The 19,268-nt window shown below is 43.9% G+C and overlaps 1 protein-coding gene across 3 annotated transcripts in view; it reads left to right on the top strand.

The window, feature by feature from the left end:
- Nucleotides 1-19,268, top strand: part of LOC143941207 (transcription factor E3-like) — a 62,687-nt gene that overhangs the window by 30,655 nt on the left and 12,764 nt on the right. For all 3 annotated transcript variants that reach the window (XM_077463245.1, XM_077463247.1, XM_077463246.1), the window contains exons 3-8: nucleotides 1,411-1,651; nucleotides 1,729-1,980; nucleotides 8,669-8,761; nucleotides 10,116-10,233; nucleotides 12,963-13,019; nucleotides 18,586-18,661. In XM_077463245.1, coding sequence (XP_077319371.1) covers nucleotides 1,411-1,651; nucleotides 1,729-1,980; nucleotides 8,669-8,761; nucleotides 10,116-10,233; nucleotides 12,963-13,019; nucleotides 18,586-18,661 — 837 coding nt within the window. The remainder of the gene's footprint in view (nucleotides 1-1,410; nucleotides 1,652-1,728; nucleotides 1,981-8,668; nucleotides 8,762-10,115; nucleotides 10,234-12,962; nucleotides 13,020-18,585; nucleotides 18,662-19,268) is intronic.

Here is a 19,268-nt window from a genome sequence, read left to right as displayed (position 1 = left end):
CTACAATGATCAGACAGGCTGCATTTTATCACAGCGCACTGGGGAGGGTTGGATGTCACTGTACACACAGCGCAGCACATCGTGGTGCTGTACAGTGACATGACTGTAACTTTGGTACACTTCATATAAAGTTTGTTTTTAAAAAAAAGGGGGGAGGGTGGTAGCTGTGTGATGCACTGAATCACGCACCGCACTGCCCCGACCACCAGACCACTGCAGCCAAACCACTGTGATTTAATGTCCAGCAGTTGTCCATAAATGTGGACAGGCAAGTTTATGCATTTGTTTACTGATTTTCCAGCCTTATTTTTCCGTCTACATTTCACCCTCCTTTAGAGCATTTTTACTTGCGTTTTTGATACGTTTTCATGCTTCATTTTATATATATATATATATATATATATATATATATATATATATATATATATATATATATATATATATATATATATATATATATATATAGTATATATGCACAGTGATTCTCAACCAGGGGTCCGTGGAACCCAGGGTTCCTCTAGAGGTTGTAGGGGTTCCTTCAGCGTTGGGCAATTTCTGCCTCTCCGATAAGTTCCCATCGACACCATTGATCTTTTTATCTATCTGTAAGGAGGTAATTCTTCCCAATGACCACAAGTGTAAGGACCGTTCCTCCCACTGACCATCACACTAATGTATCATGAGTTGTAGATTTCTCATTTTTTATCAGGGGTTCCCCGAGACCGGAGAACGACTCCAACTGTTCCTCTGTGTTGAAAAGGTTGAGAAAGTCGTCTGTGTGTGTGTGTGTGTATATATATATATATAATAATCTCAAATAAATATGTAGTACCTTACAATACAAGCCCAAGAATGGCAATGTTATGAAAAAGGTGGGTCCATGCAGACCCATGACTGTGGGGAAAACCCACCTAAGTTTTTCATACTCTATAAAGAGATAGAGAAAATAGAAAAAAAAGGCATAAAAAGAAACAAAGTAGAAAAAAAAAAAAAATATATATATATATATATATATATTTTTTTTTTACTTTGTTTCTTTTTATGCCTTTTTTTTTTTCTATTTTCTCTATCTCTTTATAGAGTATGAAAAACTTAGGTGGGTTTTCTCCACAGTCATGGGTCTGCATGGACCCACCTTTTTCATAACATTGCCATTCTTGGGCTTGTATTGTAAGGTACTACACATTTATTTGATTACCTGCTTTGTATGTTGCCTATTCATCGCCTTCTCCAAGCTGACTGTATTTTGTATTTACGTCATGCCTGTCAAACACTGGAAGATGGGCCTTGTACCCATGGATGCTTCCTTCTTTTTGATCTTTGTACATTGATTGTTTTGGTGACTGCCTTCTCTTCTAGGTTGACTTTGCAGATTTGTCTTTTTTACTGGTCTTTATGTTTTCCATGCAGTCAGACGCCAGTGTCCTCCCCTCACACTCCGCTACAGACCTCCAGTGTCATGTCTTCACGGGTTCTTCTCCGGCAGCAGCTGATGCGCGCTCAGGCCCAGGAGCAGGAACGGAGAGAACAGGAACAGAAGGCCACCCTGCTTTTGTCAGAGCGTGGCAATATCCCACCAGCTACACCAGCCATCAGTGTGACTCAGCCAGCGCTGCCCACTCCAGCACAGGTGCCGCTGGAGGTGCTAAAGGTATAATCTGTGAACAGGCAGTATATGTTGTATAAAAGGTCTTGTGGCCTCCCTTCATATGTGTTGTCTTCACTTAGGTGCAGACCCACCTGGAGAACCCAACGAAGTACCATATCCAGGAGTCACAGAGGCAGCAGGTCAAGCAGTACCTTTCCACCACCCTCGGAACCAAAATGCCCATACATGCATCTGCTCCAAGCACCACCACTTCAGCTCCCCCCGTGACTGGGGTCTCTCCTCAGACAGAACAGAGGCGCCTTCCATCGGCCAGCAGCGCTCCCAACAGCCCCCTGGCCCAGCTGAAGATTGGCTCCAACTCGGAGAAGGAGGTATGTGATAAAAACAATGCAGGGGCTGCAATGTTTCTCACTTTTCTCTGCACTTTTCACTTACTGCTTTCTGCATGTACGATGTTTACTTCTGTTGCTCTGGGATACCACTGAAAAGATACTCAACAATGATTGGTTTTATCCACTTGCTGACTGCCTTATAGCAGCTGTGCACAGGATCACGTACTGTATATATACGTGATTCTGCACTTCTGCCTGCAAGGGGCACGTGCGCCGACGGTGGCCCGCTTCTATGTGATAATTCACAGCAGAAGCTGATCTGCGTTTCCTGGGGCCTCGATGTCCTCCGGCACCCGGCAATCATTAGTAAAACAATTCTTATCTCAGTTCTGACAGGGGGGAAAGGACTGCTCCTGTGTTTCTGCAAAGCGGAGACTAGAATTGATCTCTTCCCTTAGTGCAAGTAGCACACAGTGTACAAAAAAACACAGGCTAGGCACACAGTTAAACCTTTGATTGCCATAGATGTTTAACCTCTTCCCAGCCAGTGTCATTAGTACAGTGACAGTGCATATTTTTAGCACTGATCACTGTATTAATGTAACTGGTTCCTGCAAAGTGTCGGAAGTGTCATTTAGTGTCTGATAGTCTGCCGCAATAATACAGTGCTGCTATAAGTTACCAATCGCCATCATTACGTAAGCCAATCAATATACGCTTATCGGGATTTTTGTTACCAAAAATATGTAGCAGAATACATATTGGCCTAAATTTATGAAGAAATTTGATTTTTTTACATTTTTTTTTATTGGATGTGTTTTATAGCAGAAATTTTTTTTTTTTTGGGTACAGTGTTGCATGACTGCGCAATTGTCAGTTAAAGTAATGCAGTACTGTATGGCAAAAAATGGCCTGGTCATGAAGGGGAGTAAATTTTCCGGAGGTCAAGAAGTTTGTTAAGCCAATTTCCTATGGGGTCTGCTGAAAACTCTTTCAATGGAGACGAATGCCTCTCTGGGGAATTGAACAATGCTCCCTTGCAGTGGGGTTCCCACCTCATTGCAGGGGTTAAATGCTTGTATAGTTCTAGGGTAACAGGAAAAGCACATTTACTTGCCTATTACCAATTCCCCATCTGCTGCCCTTCTCCTTTTCACCACTACACTCCTGCAGGGGACTTCATGTCCAATGCAGGGCTATGGGATCTGCATTGTACTTTATGACATCAGAGGGCATGTGATTGCTTGAGCATAGGGGAGAGGAGGCTGCAGGGAGTGGACTAGAGGAGGATCAGGTAAGTAAACTTCTTCTTGGTATTCAGGCATTTAACCTTTGCAGTGAAGGGTTTTTTCTTACCTTGGAGGCTTTGATGCAAAGACAAAAAAGAGTCACTAAATGGAGTTTAATAGAATGTCATAAGAGAGTCATATAATCAGCCCTTCATTCTGTCAATAGAGTTTAAAATCTAAAACCCAAGGTCCCTTTCACATGAGAGGTTCAATAGGCTGGACCCTCCATTCTCTTCTATGGGCAGTCGGATGTAAACAGACTTGCGTCCCCTGGGTCCGAACTGATGGGCAAAAAAACAAAACCAGAAGTAGACCCATTCACCTCCATGTAGTGGGAAGACAGCGGGTCCATTTGCCCATAGAGCAGAGGGGCTGTGTCCGTGTCACTCTGCATAAGCGGAGCAGACCTAGACCCGTCATCTGGCCACTCTGCATACAAGGGATCAGTGGACGCATCCCCTGCCAGATCCAGCCCATGTGAAAGGGGCTTAAGTTTGGGAAAAAAACATTTGGGGAGGGGGTGGGTTGGTTGTTTAATGCCCAGAGTTGCGCTTCAAATTTGGATAGAGCATGGAACAGGTAGAACCTCTGTAAGGTCTTTATTCCTGTCTGTGTCCTGTTGTGGAGATTTTACTTCACTTCCTGTCCTAGAGACACAATAGAAAGTTAGAGGAAATTTTTCAAAGTGTGGAGAAATCCCCTTCTAGACAAGTGGTGTTGGAACATTTGTCTATATGGGAAGCTTTTCTCTCACTTCTGATGACAACAGTAGCATTTTGGACTTCCCAGTGACAACGCAACATTAGTCACGAAGACAAATAGAGAGGAGTGAATCTTCCCAGCAGGGACATAGACTGTAATAGCACCCCTACCTGGTTTTTGAGTAATAATCCAAATCTTTGTTAAAACGGAACTCCGCATTAACTTCAGCCTTGCACAGTTGTGCCGGCTCCTCTTCTGGAATTATGTGGTTTTCTGATATCACTGTCAGCTACCTGGCTGTCCCTAGGCCACACATTTCAGCCATAGAGGCTCAGCATGTGGTTGTTACCTTATAGCAGTCTGCATGCAAATATGCCTGCCCAGAATCTCACCCAGACTGACATCCATCCATCAAGGCATTTGATGTTGTGCATAATTCCTCCCCAAAGCCAGCACATTGCTGCATCAGTGCTTTAGTTGAGTCCCAAGGCAGGATTCAGCACCTTACTTGCTTCTCCCACCAATCATGACCCGCTTTGCATTGAGAAGCATAGATATGAAAATAGAAAGGCTTTATTTAAAAATTTCACTTGCAAGTTGATAATGGGGAAGAGAGGAAAAGGGAAAATATAGACAGATTAACATATTGCCAACTGCCCCATGTATATGTACTGCGTACACCTAGGTGATTTTGTACCTCCGGGTCTGCTGCATGGACACACGTTGCCGGCAATCCTCTTCTGCTGTGATCAATCACAGTGGGAGGCAGTCAGCGGGTCCAGCTCCTCATTCCCAACAGAGGCAGAATGGCAGTCTGCTTATGTAAACAAGGCAGATCACCAGTCTGGTCATAGGGAAGATAGAGAGTCTGTGTTTCTGCTAATCCGGAACATGGATCTTTGTCTTCCCAGGGGTTGTCTTCCCAAGGGGTTAAAGCACCCCTCACACAGTTACAAAGCACTCCCTAGGAACACATTTAACCCTTTGATCGCCCCTGATGTTAGTCTCTTCCCAGCCAGTGTTATTAGTACAGTGACGGTGCATATTTTTTTTAGCACTGATCACTGTATTGGTGTCATTGGTCCCCAGAAAAGTATCAAAAGTGTCACTTAAGGATTGATTTACTAACGGCAAGTAGACTGTGTAGTTGCAAAGTGCAGTTGCTCCAGAGCTGAGTAAGACTGGGCTCACACTGCCATGCAGAGCCCCTCACGGCTTCGGTTTCGGTGCAAACTTTTGCTGAATTCGGACCTGAAACGGATCTGAAGATGCACAGGACTCCTGTGCAATTCATTTCACAGCCGCCCCGGAGCTGCATAAACCATCTCTAATGAGAGCCGGTCACAGTCTCCTCACATGCGAATCGGATGCCAAAAAACACATTCAATTCGCAATAGTGTGAACCCAGCCTAAATGAGGTAAAACTTCACCTTGCAAAGAATCCCCAACACCCAATCATGTGCAAAGAAAATAAAAAAAAACAGCATTTTTGCTTGCACATGATTGGATGATTGAAGTCAGCAGAGCCTCTGCTCATTTACTAAGCTCTGGAGCAACAGCATATGCAAACTGCAACTAAGTACATAGTATATTTGCATTTAGTAAATCTACCCCTTAGTGTCGGATTTGTCCGCTGCATTTCACAATAAGCTGCTGATCACTCCCATTACAGGTAAAAAATAAAAATTCCATAAAATATCCCATATTTTGTAGACGCTGTAACTTTTGCACAAACCAATCAATATACGGTTATTGGGATTTTTTTTTTTTACCAAAAACATGACATCATAGCAGAGGTGATCAAATACCACCAAAAGAAAACTCTATTTGTGGGAACAAAAAAGAACATAAAGTAACGCAGTGCCGTACCGCAAAAAATGGCCTGGTCATGTTTTTATTGTGGTCTGTGTCCCTACTGGGGAGATATTCCCTCACATGTTAGTGGGACCACAAGGCACAGGGAGCGATAAAATACAGACAGATGTTCCAACCCCTCCATTCTATCCGAAATGTAAATGAATGTTTTTGGCTGGAGCTGAGCTATAAAAGAATGGCATGGAAGGGCCACTAAATAATACCTTTCCCTCTCCGGTTTGCTTTTGCTTAGGGTTTGCAAGTGTGTAAAAGTTTAAATATACACAGAGAGGATTCTCAGGGCATCTTTAACATATCTGCCCGGAATACTTTCTGAAAAATGCAGCAGTTTCACCATGAGGCTGTTTAGTTTTGATTCCTTCCTCATTCCTGTGCTGATGTGATGGAGCATAGACACAGTACATGCCTTCGTATACAAGCACAGGAATGAGGAAGGAAACAAAACTAAACAGCCTCATGGTGAAACTGCTACATATTTTCAGAAAGTATTCCGGGCAGGTATGTTAAAGATGCCCTGAGAATCATTCATGTTCAATGTTAGGTCATCGTCATGTTAAGAAAGTTTTTATTTTAGGCCTGGTTAGTGTGATCGACTTTCAAAGCAATTTTAGGTGGTATTATGTGTGCAGGTGCTGTCTGTTTTTTGTGTTTTCTTTGTGCAGATTCTGCACGGTTGTAATGCGATTTTTAGTGGTGTGTGTTTTGGGCAAAACGTAAAACAAATTGCAACAAAAATGCATGCTTTGATGCGTTTCCAGGGAAGTCTATGAATTACAAAATCGCACTGCATTTCACCAAAATAATACAGGACCCTTCCCAAAAGTCCCGTTGCAGCTGCACTGCATTGATTTGAGCATACAATGTCATTTGCATTGTCATGGTATTCTGTGCGACTCAGAAATTGCATCAGAAATCACACTAGTGTGACCCAGCCTTAAAGAGCTACTAGACATAAATTACAGGTTTTTGTAAAGCCCAAAACTATTTTTTTTTTTTTTGTAATGAGTGGGGAAGGATGAGAACCCATGTCTGATTTTTACTGATATCTAGGGCTCTGCCTCAGTGATAACTTTTTTTGATTGAAAAAGCCTGTGGCGTGCAAAACACACCCAAAAAACATCCACCCAGAGCATAAAAAAAGTGCACACACATAAAGAGTGAAACACTAAAAAGTGCAGACGGGTGTCTGATGTCCTCCACAAGGAAGGACCGTACCCTGATCCCCCGGGGTGTTAGGCTCCAGACAGGGACTGAGGTACCAGACTCAACAGTGGTCTTCCAGCCGAAACCGGAAGACCTCTTTTCCCGGGAGGACTGCCGAAACAGAACCTCCTAGGTACTTGGTACTATGGGGCTTGGTACTAACAGAACCTCCTAGGTACTTGGTACTATGGGGCTTCCCCGAAGGTAGGCCCCCCAATGGAGGTTGGACCAAGCCAGAAGGCCTATGTCCGCTCTCCCAAAGACTTTCAGGATTGGTCCGAGGACCGACACCCTACTCATCACACGTGAAGTGACAAACGTGACAAAAACACACACAAATAAAATAAATAAAAAGTGAGGAAAGGGATAGTGAAGAGGAGAGTGAAAAGGTGGCCATTGTGCAATACAATGACCAGGCCCTCCGGCCAGGAATCAAAAATTCCTCTGGTCCCAGCCAAAAGGCCAGGCCCTAGAGGCAGGTGTAATAAAGGGTGGTAATGGTGATGTGACCTAGGTGCCGAACATCAAAGTGCGGAGCACAGTGAATATAAGGCACCCCTGGACTGCCACTCTAGGGGCACATCACCATGGGCTTTTCAACAGAAACAGCCCTGACCCCCAGCCCAGACCATGACAGCCCCCACCCCAGCCAGAAAGGCATGGAGATCCAGGAGCTTAGTGAGACCCTTTACCATCAGGTCACACCCTCGCTCCCATCACTCCTACCTAATTACATTCGGGAAGTACAGGCCGTTCCCCTGGTGGGAGAAAGGGGAACAAACGTTCCCTCCCGAAAAACTGACCGGAGCTAAAGCTGCCACAATCCAAGCCAGAAGGCCAGGGTCCCCTCCCCTGGCGCCGACCAGTGGTTCTACATCCCCATCAGAAGGCTTCCCTTTCGACTACGAACCGCTCCAGGTCACCTTTACACCAGAAGGCTTTGCATAGCAACTGCCACCCCTGCTCCACCTCGCCGTAGAACAGGGATGGAAGCAAGCGCCACCTACTGGTAACTGATAAGAACAGATACTACACTTGATCTTAGCCAAAGTGATAACTGTTTGACTAGACCATGAGTGAGGTTCTAACACTTCTCTATTCTATCCCAAAAACTAGGAAACAAAATGTGTCTGGGTATACACTATAGGTGTGTTAGAGTGGGCACAAGAAGCCCCAGAATATCGCCCCCTAGGGGCATCTGGAGAGTAGTAAACCTAATTTATTTGACAGTTTACACTTTCAGGACAGAAGCCCCCAATGCACTTGCAGCATCACATCCTTTCTTCAGCCGGTGAAATAGACTCTTCCTACCTGTCCCAAAACATGATGCCATAGCATTTTGAGAAAGTAATATTTAGTATGTACTTAACTCCACCAGCTTGTTTCACATCTTCACTGAGCATGTTTTGACCCTTAGGCACATAGGGAAGCCAGTGGACTTCACTCAGCAAGGCCTTGACCCCAGGCTCGGTCTCTAGGCAGGCCCTGTACCACAGTGGGCTCCAATATGGAACATGAAATGCTAATTGTTCCCTCACTACCATTTTGAATGTTATTTGTAGCTGTTTCACATACGGTAACTTTACGGTTTGAATTTTATTGGTCCTTAAAGTGAACCTATATTTTTCTCCTTAGACGGTTTTTATTCATCCTTTTAGATTAGTGATGTCATCGATGAGATCATAAGTTTGGAATCCAGCTACAATGATGAAATGATGGGATTTGTGGACAGTGCGAACCTACCTAGCACAGTAAGTGACTCCTATACACTTTAACACGTAACTGTTACATTACAGTATTTATCTTTATAACTTGATAAACTACTAGATTTTACAAGCCGTCTTGCAACTTTTTCATAATTACACAGTGCTTACTTCTGGCTGCCTTTTGTGGTTTTTGGTCATGTCTTTCAGTTCCACCAGAGAGAAGTTTAGGTTTGCTATCCTGGTGTCACATGTAGTGGATGTCACAAGCTGGTCTTGTGACACCTAGGGGTTGATTTACTAAAGGCAAATAGACTGTGCACTTTGCAAAGTGCAGTTGCTCCAGACCTTAGTAAATGAGGTAAATGTTAATTTTGGACAATTTCATGCTCCCAACTTTGTGGGAACAGTTTGGGGACGGCCCCTTCCTGTTCAAACATGACTGCGCAACAGTGCACAAAGCAAGGTCCATAAAGACATGGATGAGTGAGTTTGGGGTGGAGGAACTTGACTGGCCTGCACAGAGTCCTGACCTCAACCCGATAGAACACCTTTGGGATAAATTAGAGTGGAGACTGTGAGCCAGGCCTTCTTGTCCACATCAGTGCCCGACCTCACAAATGCTCTTCTGGAAGAAACATTCCCATAGACACCCTCCTAAACCTTATGGACGGCCTTCCCAGAAGAGTTGAAGCTTTTATAGCTGCAAAGGGTCGGCCAACTCACCGGACTAAGACTGGGGTGCCATTAAGGTTCATGTGCGTGTAAAGGCAGGTGTCACAATACTTTTGGTAATATATTGTGTTCATGTGGCAGGTACAGCCAGGTGTTTCTGATCAGCCACAGAAAGTAATCCTCTACAAATCTATGACAGGCTGACACTGTCTGTGGCTGTCCACGGATGTTTGCATGTAATTACACATTAAGCGATTAGTTGCAGTTGGGGACAGATGTGCGCCCCTGGACACAGAGAGTTCATATCTATTCATCTCTGACTGCAAGTGATGTCTCAGTGTGTGATTTGCATGTGAACCGCTGCAGATTTATGAATTGATTGATTTGTACTCCTCCCTGCAGAAATACACTGGTCCGGGCAATGTACTGCCTAATGCCCAGTGTGCATTAGCCTAAAAAACAACCAATATCTGACTTTAGAGTCTTTGTTGCGATCTGCAAAGATTTTGAGAAAGAATTACTTCACATTACCTGCAACTAGAGAGGTCAAGGATGGCTGGTTTAAGAGCTATTTTAAGGCTTAAAAATATGTGAATAAATGAATGTCCATAGTCGGGGCGCAGATGCACTTTAAACTTTTTACCGTTACTGAATAAGGCAATCTTCTTTGAATAATTTAGACTTATTTTTATAAGGTATTGCTCTAATGAACTTCATGTCTTCCCAGCTTCCAGGATCAGGAAACCTCCTTGATATGTTCTGCACTCCAGGAATGTCCGCTCCCGGTATCACTGTTAGCAACTCCTGTCCAGCAGACCTGCCAAATATTAAAAAAGAATATTCAGGTAGGTTTTGTTGAAGACATTTCGACCCATTTATTGAAGTGGACAGCCGAAATAAATGGGTCTTCTGGCAATATATTGTACTGCATATTATTATCCAATGAGCAGGTTCTCCTGCTGTAGTGGAAAGAGATGTCCGTCCCTTGTTTTTATTCCTCCTATGTAGTATTGGGCTTGTAGCACAAAGAGTGGCATTTTTATTGCCTCTGCTAACCACAGGTCTACGATCTTTCACAGACCTGTAATTAATCACCACAGAAATACATTTTAGTGTTTAAAATATCGAATTCAGTTGTGAGAGTGGAATGCATGAAGCAAGGTGGGTTGGGTTTTGAGACTGTAAATAACAATACAAATATTTGCCTGTTCTGCAATTCACATTACATATTGTTAAAGCGGAGTTCCACCCAAAAATGGAACTTGGGCTTTAAGGGAAGATGACCCCCCCGACATGCCACATTTGGCATGTCACCTTTTTGGAGGGTTCCAGTTCCCACTTCCTCCCAGGGCACCGTGGCGCCGGAAGTAAGTTCACCTCTTCTCCACCCTCTCAGCAATTATCTGGAACACATCACAGGTCCCAGATGATTGCCCGGCCAGTCACAGCGCGCATCGCAGCTTGCACATGCGCAGTGCGTTTGTGAAGCCACAGCTGGGCGTCCACAGTGTCAATGCCGGCACTGCAGAGAGGAGGGGGAGATGAGCGGGGCTTCGTACGCCCGCATTGCTGGACCATGGGACAGGTAAGTGTCCGATAATTAAAAGTCAGCAGCTGCACCCCGCTTCTGTACCCTTTTAATGAGCTTTCACCCCTACTGTTTTTCTTTTTATCTACTACATGTGGAAGCAAAGATCTCCTATCTACCCATTTGTTTTACCATGTCTTGTTTTATTGCACTGCTCGGGTTGTTACTTTCTTTTATAACAACATGCTTTCTGTATTAATGGCTCTAACTGTTTTTTTTTTTCTGCTTGTATTGTGGGGTCTGTCCCTAACCGGAGATAAATAAATAAAACTATATTTGAAAAAAAAAAGTCAGCAGCTGCAGTATTTGTAGCTGCTGACTTTTAATTTTCTATTTTTTTTTTAGTCGGCACTCCGCTTTAAGCCATAGCATTTATTTATTTTATAAAATATATCACAGTGCAGTAATTCTGACACCTTCGCATTTTTTAGGTTGAACATATTTTTTATTGTTACAAGATCAGTGCAAGTAAATAATACAAAATGGTAGTACATTTCCAAAAATACATAAACATTGAGGTACAGGTATATAGGCATAAAGAACTGCGAAAATAACAGAGATGATTTATACCCAGTTTAAACATGAACAAATGAAGGAATCAGTTGATGGGGAAAAGAGGGAGGGGGTGCAAGAAGGAGGGGAAGGGGGCAGGGGAAGGCAAGGGAGAGGGAGAGAGGGAGACAGGAACCCCGAGACAGGAATCACTTAAATCAATTCTACAGCCTCCAGGGCGGATCTGGAATGAGGACCTGAGGTCTAACAAAGGTCGCCACAGAGGGGGAGAGGGAAGGTGAAAGGGAACCAGTTAGGAGAGGGCGCACATAGGGAAATGAGAGCATAGGCCCGCAAGCCGTGTGACCCCCAGGATGGCGTCCCAGGTAAATGCTTAAAATACAGGAGGGGACAGTGTCCTATCGAAGACCACTCAGGAAGCCCGGTGAGGCCGAGTGATGGCGCCAGATAGACCACAGGGCAGTGAACTTGTCATATCTGTTGTCCACCTTCGCCTGTAGTTCCTCCATGACCATCACATCATTAAGAATTTCAACCCATCCAACCACCGACTCCTTCGCATTTTTTGAAGCAAAATAACATAATATTTAATGAATTAATTTAATTTAATGAATCCAATGAATTTAATGAACTCCAGTCAAGCATGACATGGCGATAAAACAAGGAGATGGTTAAAGTTTTTTGAAGATTTTTTTCATTATGAATAGAGCAAGTGGGGGTTATAACGCTGAATCATCACTTAGGCTCAGAGGAAGAGGGTCCTCCCTCGAAACACGTTAGTCACTTCACAATACTGTCTGGTCTTCTGGCATGAAGCCTTATAAGTGCAAAGGGTGGGCCAACTCATTATTCAACCCTACGGACTAAGACTGGGATGCCATTAAAATTCATGTGTGGTAATATAGTGTAGGTTAACATAGAGGGGAGTTTGGAGACAGAAAACAAAAATTCAAATGCTTGTAAAAGCAGCTTTTATCAGCTGCATTGTGCATGAGGCCTTAAGTCCCTTTCACACAGGCGCCTCCGTTTAGTGGACTCTGCTTGCTCAGCGGGGGGAGTGATTCGCTGATCCCCGCTGAGCAGGCAGGTGACAGGTCCGTCTCTGCTCACTGTGCAGAGCTGAGACAGACACAGTCCTGCTCTCCTCCATTTTCATCCGATCCTATCTGATCCAATCCATCTGGATTTTGCAGGCAGGATCGGATCAGATAGCAGCGGATGTCAGCGGATATGTGTCTACTGACATCCACCGCTCCATAGAGGAGAGTGCAAGGTCTGCTGACAGGCGGGCCTGATTGGACAACCTGTGTAAAAGGGGCCTTAGAGACATAGGTACTCTTTTTAAATAATTTCTCCAGTGAAATGGTTGTAGATTTCTATAATTTAAATGCAGTTTCGTTATGGGGTTTTAAAAGATGGCAACAATTCATTTAGATTTCCCAGATTTTCATATTTTCTTTTTTCTTCACACAGAACATGACACAAAAACACTGATGAAAGAGCGTCAGAAGAAGGACAATCATAACTTAAGTAAGTGATATTGGAGATAAAGCAAACTGGCCTTCAAAAAGTACCTACCAAACAAGTTCTCCCCACTAGTCTGTGTTAGCCACTGAGGCACTCTGGGTTCTGGATGTGAAGTATAGACATCTCCCCCGTCTCCTATAATGCAGCTCTTGGTGCTTGAGAGTGAGCTTGTTATATTTGCATGTGAGCTGCTGTGGTGGATTGGTGTGGAGTATAGAGGTTCAAAAATTAAGGCTGGGTTCACGCTAGTACTAATTGGATGTGGGTTTCCCTGCATCCAATTGGCATGACAGAAGATTGTAACCGGTTGGCACATCTCCGGGGGGGTTGCTGAGCAGCTTGCACAGGAGTCCTGTGCGTCTTTGGCTCATTTTTTTTTCTTTTTCTTGAATTCGCCTGTGATTCGTCCCTTAAAAGGGAGAACAGGGACACACTGGAGTGCTGCTGCAAGTCGCATCCGGAATTGGTGTGAACCCAGCCTAATGCCGTGTACACCTGACCGGACTTTTTCTACAGCAAAGTTCAGACTGAATGAATCCGTCGGACAATTCGATTGTGTGTGGGCTTCATCTGACTTTTTCTGTTGCAAAATCTGATGGACTTTAGAAATAGAACATGTTTCAAATCTTTCCGTCGGAACCAGTTCCTATCGATAAACTGACAGACCAACAACGATGCAAGGGCAGCTATTGGCCACTGGCTATTGAACTTCCTTTTTCTAGTCCCGTCGTAAATCATCGTGTTAAAACGATTGCACTTTGGTGTGATTGTGTGTAGGCAAGTCCGTTTCAGTGGAACTCCGTTAGATCTCCATCGAAAAGTCAGTCGAAAAGTCCGTCAGAGTTGATTCCGAGGGAAAGTCCGGTTGTGTATACGTGGCATAAGGGTTTTCTGAAGTGTGGTTACAACTGTTTTCTTTCACACTGTCTCTCTCTCTAATTGAAAATCTGTATGAAGCTGTGCAAAGGGGGAGGGAGTCAGTCCTCTGACTCATTCAGCTGTGTGCATAATGTGAGATTCAGCTATTTGAGTCCTGTAAACAGCAGACTTTATTTTAAGAGAAACTATTATTATTAAAGTGGAATTAATCCACCAGACCAAATGCTAAATTTTGGGCCTTCAGAAGCTTTTTGCCGTAATATGCAAGTTTGCAAAGCATATTTGCACACTGTGGCAGACTTCCCAACAAAGATCTTTTCCAGTGCTGCAACTTCGGCGTTCCCTCTATCGCCAGTGTTTCCAACTTCTCCAGAATCAGAGCCTTCAGCCCCTTGATTGGCCGCGTCCAGATGACCATGGGTACAGGAGTCACCGCATCCCAAAGCAAAATCATGCCAAGGCTGTACACCGGACTGCACATGCGCAGCTCAGTGTACATTTACAGAAAAAAAAGTTCTGACAGACAGGTAGAAATATCTATGATAGAAGAGACATACACACATCTCTTCTGACATAAAAAGCAAATTTAGTTCCACTTTAAGATTAGCCTGGTAAATGTGGAAAGTACCCCAGAGTTCCACCTCCTGGCTGGAAAATTGTAAAAATAAAATATTGTGTAATGTTTCATATTTATCTGATCAAAACTTAAAATAGGCTTTTTGAGCCTTTATTTTTATTTTTTTTCAGTCCTCAACATAATAAATAAAGTAAACACAATGGGGTTGATTTACAAAAAGCAAATACACACTGTACTTTGCAAAAATTCAGTAGAACGGCTACTCCAGAGCTTAGCAAATGAAGTAAAGCTTCACTTTGCAAAGAATACCCAATCATGTGCAAGGAAAATTAAAAAAACAGCATTTTTGCTTGCACATGATTGGATGATGGAATGGATGGATCTTTACATTGGGGGGAGGGGAACCTCTGGGGAGATCTAGGATGGAGGAGGACCTGGGGGTCCTAGTAGATGATGGGCTCAGCAATGCCAAGCTGCTGCTAACAAAGCAAACAGAATATTGGCATTAAAAAGGGATCAACTCCAGAGATAAAACAATAATTCTCCCCTCTACAAGACTCTGGTCCGGCCGCACCTGGAGTATACTGTCCAGTTCTGGGCACCAGTCCTCAGGAAGGATGTACTGGAAATGGGGCGACTACAAAGAAGGGAAACAAAGCTGATAAAGGGTCTGGAGGATATTAGGTATGAGGAAAGGTTGTGAGCTCTGAACCTATTCTCTCTGGAGAAGAGACACCTGAGAGGGGATATGATTTCATTATATAAATACCGGACTGGTGACCCCACAATATATAAATACCGGACTGGTGACCCCACAATATATAAATACTGGACTGGTGACCCCACAATAAGGATAAAACTTTTCCGCGGAAGGGACTTTAATAAGACTTGTGGCCACTCATTAAAATTAAAAGAAAAGAGGTTTAACCTTAAACTACATAGAGGGTTCTTTACTGTTATGCCGCATACACACGATCGGAATTTTGGCCAGCAAAAGACAGATGAGAGCTTTTCATCAGAAAATGCAACCGCGTGCGCGCTCCATCGGAATTTAGTTGACCGAATTCCCACCAGCAAAAAATTTGATAGCATGTTCTCAATTTTCCCGATGGAAAAACGTTCTATCGAAAATTCTGATCGTGTCTATGCAATTCCGACACGCAAAAACATACGCATGCTCAGATTCAACTACGAGATAGAAGCTATTGGCTACTAGTTATTGCACCTCCTTGTTCTAGTCCCGTCGTACGTGTTGTATGTCACCCCGTTCTTGGCGGTCGGAATTTGCTGTGACCGTGTGTAGGCGAGACAGTTTGAGCGGAAATTCCGGGATTTCTGACAAGAAAACCATCAGAGCTTTTTCCAACGAGAACTCCAATTGTGTGTACGCGGCATAAGAGTGGAAAGGATGTGGAATTCCCTTCCACAGGCGGTGGTCTCAGCAGGGAGCATCAATAGTTTCAAATATTTTAGAATTAGATAATCACCTGAACGACCACAAGATACAGGATATACAATGTAATACTGACATATAATCACACAACATACAGGATATACAATGTAATACTGACATATAATCACACAACATACAGGATATACAATGTAATACTGACATATAATCACACAACATACATGATATACAATGTAATACTGACATATAATCACACACATAGGTTGGACTTGATGGACGTGTGTCTTTTTTCAACCTCACCTACTATGTAAGTAATTTACTAAGCTCTGGAGCAACTGCTCTTACAGAGTGCAAATGCACTTTGCAAAGTGAACAGTCTATTTGCCTTTAGTAAATCAACCCCAGTGCATGCTTCCTTTAAAGAGGAAGTAACGTCTTCCTTTTTAATTGTACCTACAGGTAAGCCTATAATACCATTTAGGAGATAGTTACTATATACGCCACTGTCATCGGCACACGCACTCTGTGCCATTTCTTCAGGACCCTGTGCCGTGACCGGTGGCTCCCGCGCACGTGCTTGGGAGTGATGTCATTGTAGCTCTGGCCAATCACAGCGCCGGAAGCCTGTGAACCCAGAAAAAAACTCTGGGGAAAATATCAGCCATCTCAGCGGTGTTTGGGCGCTGCTGATAGAGCTTTGTTCTAAGGTAAGTTTTTCATAATGAGCTAGTATGCGATGCATACTAGCTCATTATGCCTTTGTCCTACAGTTTTTTTTTTATAGGGTTCACAACCTCTTTAAGCCTAAAGGCCAGCTTTCTGGTTGTGTGGCACTGTCTGGTTGCGCTGATAAACATCGGTTCACCTTGGGAGAACTGTATAAGAAAGAAATCGAATTGGGAGACAATAGAGCATCGTGTTATGAAACTTGATGGTTGCAGTGAGCCTGCGCTGAACACGTGTGGGTGGACTGCAGCCCCTAGGCTTTCAGCTGCCTTCTTTAAGCCACAGGAATGCTGACAGAGCAAGTCAGGCCAGTCTGGGTGTTGCTAGTGCTTGGAAACGTCTGTTTTTAGTTACTTCACCACAAAAATAGTTTTTACATGCTCCAGCACATACATCTATGGGGAAGCAAAAGATAAAGAGGACTGAAAAAGTCAGAAACATGCACAAAAAACTAGATGTCCAACATTTTATCTAATGCTCCTGTGCAGCCTGTTGCTCTATGTTAGATGCCATTTAAAGGGAAATCATAGTGTGATGAATAGAATATGCATGCAGACATTGCTACCCTTCTGGCAATGCTAACTTCTCTGTCACTGACCAGCAACAAGCATGCAAGTAGTGAAACACGTGTGAAATATGTGCAACACCAGTGATCCATATCTGCATCTACTTTGTTTGGTGGAGCCAGAAGGTAGAAACTATCGCCAGGCAACTAGTATATTCATTAGAGGTTGAGAATAGTACCTTCATAATTTCCTTAAGGCTAGGTTCACACTTGGGTGATGTTAGACATTGCATGTGATCTGCACAGTGGTGAGGTGCGAATCACGTGCAAAGTCTGTGGGATGCAAATTCAGCCATAGAGATTGTATGGCTGAATTCGCATCGCATTCACGCCAAAAGTGTGCAGGACCCTTTTTTTTGGTCCACACTGGAATTGAATCGCATGGGTGTTCCCACCTATGCGATATGATTCCTGCATCATTTGGCAGTTCGCACTGCGGTCTGCGAACCGATCTGGGGGTGTCATTAACTTTGAATTGACAGTGTGAACCGCTGGCAGGCGACGTGTGATACGGGAACTCACATTGGAATCGTGCTGGTTCCCGCATCCCATGTGACTCGGGACGTAAAAGGTATATGAAGCCAATACTTTTTATTTTTATTTATTTTTATCTTTGCATGCAACCTGGATAGGTTAAAACTAAGGTTGCACCGATACCGGTTCTTTATCAGCGAGTACTGATACTTTCGGTCAAGTACTCGCCAAAACTGAGTACCGATGCTTTGCGATTTGCGTCAATAGAAAAAAAATATATCAAATTGCACTGCAAAGAATAGTATGCGATTTGAACAGGAATGCAGTGTGATTCTTGTCTCTGAATCCCGCGATTTTCCCCACTGCTCCTGTGTTTGTATAAAAAGTGAAAAGCGCCATCTAGTGGGCAGTTTACATTTTTATAGAACTTGCAGGACATCTGGTCACATGTAAAATAATCTACATAGGTGTCCCGGTCAGCTGATAGTAGCAAATCAGGGCCGTTGGAGGTGCTCACAGGGCTGGGGGAGAAGTTTCTGGACCCAGTGTGTATAGGGCGGAAGTGATATCATCTTGGGGTCAGACTGCCTCTACATCTCCTCCAGCCCTGTGAGCACTTCCAGCGGCCTGTGCATGCAGGCTCTATGTACTGTGAGTTCTAAAAAATGTTAAACTGCCCACTAGATGGCTATTTAATCCCTTTCTATACATATACACACCCACAGGAGTGATGGTGGAAATCACATGCAATTCGGACAGGAATTGCACCTTGTTCCTGTTCAAATCACATGCTATTCTTTACAGTGTGATTTGTTCCCATTCATATTGTATTGACACAAATCACACTGCAAAGCATTGGTTTTTTTGGTTGCACCCTTTTGTTTTGTTTTATTGTTTTTAGTACAGAAGATATCTTACCCTATCTGTTTTTCTGCAGTTGAACGCAGGCGAAGATTTAATATCAATGACAGGATTAAAGAGCTTGGGACCCTCATCCCAAAATCCAGTGACCCGTAAGTATGATCACTGACAGCCTCTGATTACCAGATCTTAAATATTTTTTTTTTATTCCATACTTTATTTAACCACATGCCAACCGTGCACTATAGTTTTACTGCTGCAGGGCGGACCAGCTGCGCAGAATCCTATATATGTTTGTTACTTTACATATCCGGGTAGGAGTCACGCGCGTGCCTACCCAGCTGTGCTGTCACTGGCTCCAGCACATGCCCATCACCGGTTTCCAACCAATGATTTATGGCAGGGACCCTCCGATTGTCGGAGCAAGTGACAGGAAAGAGATTTGTGTATGTAAACAACACAAAGCTTTATTCTGACAGCAGCAACATGCCGGTTTTTGTTTCCCTGCATCCCTTAGGGCCGGTTCACACAGCGGGCGATGCGAGGCGACACGACTCGCCTCGCTCCCGCAAGTCGCCCCCGTTCTGTACAATGGAACCGTTCTGAGAGGAGCGACTCGAGTCACTCCGACTCAGAAAAAAGGTTCCTGTACTACTTCTGGGCGACTTCGGGGGCGACTTGCATTGACTTCTATACAGAAGTCATCTGCAAGTCGCCGCTGAGGTCGCCGCAGGTCGCGGCGAGGCAAGTCGGAGACGC

This window comes from Lithobates pipiens, unplaced genomic scaffold, assembly GCF_037356315.1.
Source record: "Lithobates pipiens isolate NorthernLeopardFrog02 unplaced genomic scaffold, aLitPip1_a1.2 Scaffold_3, whole genome shotgun sequence".
NCBI classification, from domain to species: domain Eukaryota; kingdom Metazoa; phylum Chordata; class Amphibia; order Anura; family Ranidae; genus Lithobates; species Lithobates pipiens.
This window is presented reverse-complemented; position numbering and strand designations above follow the sequence as displayed.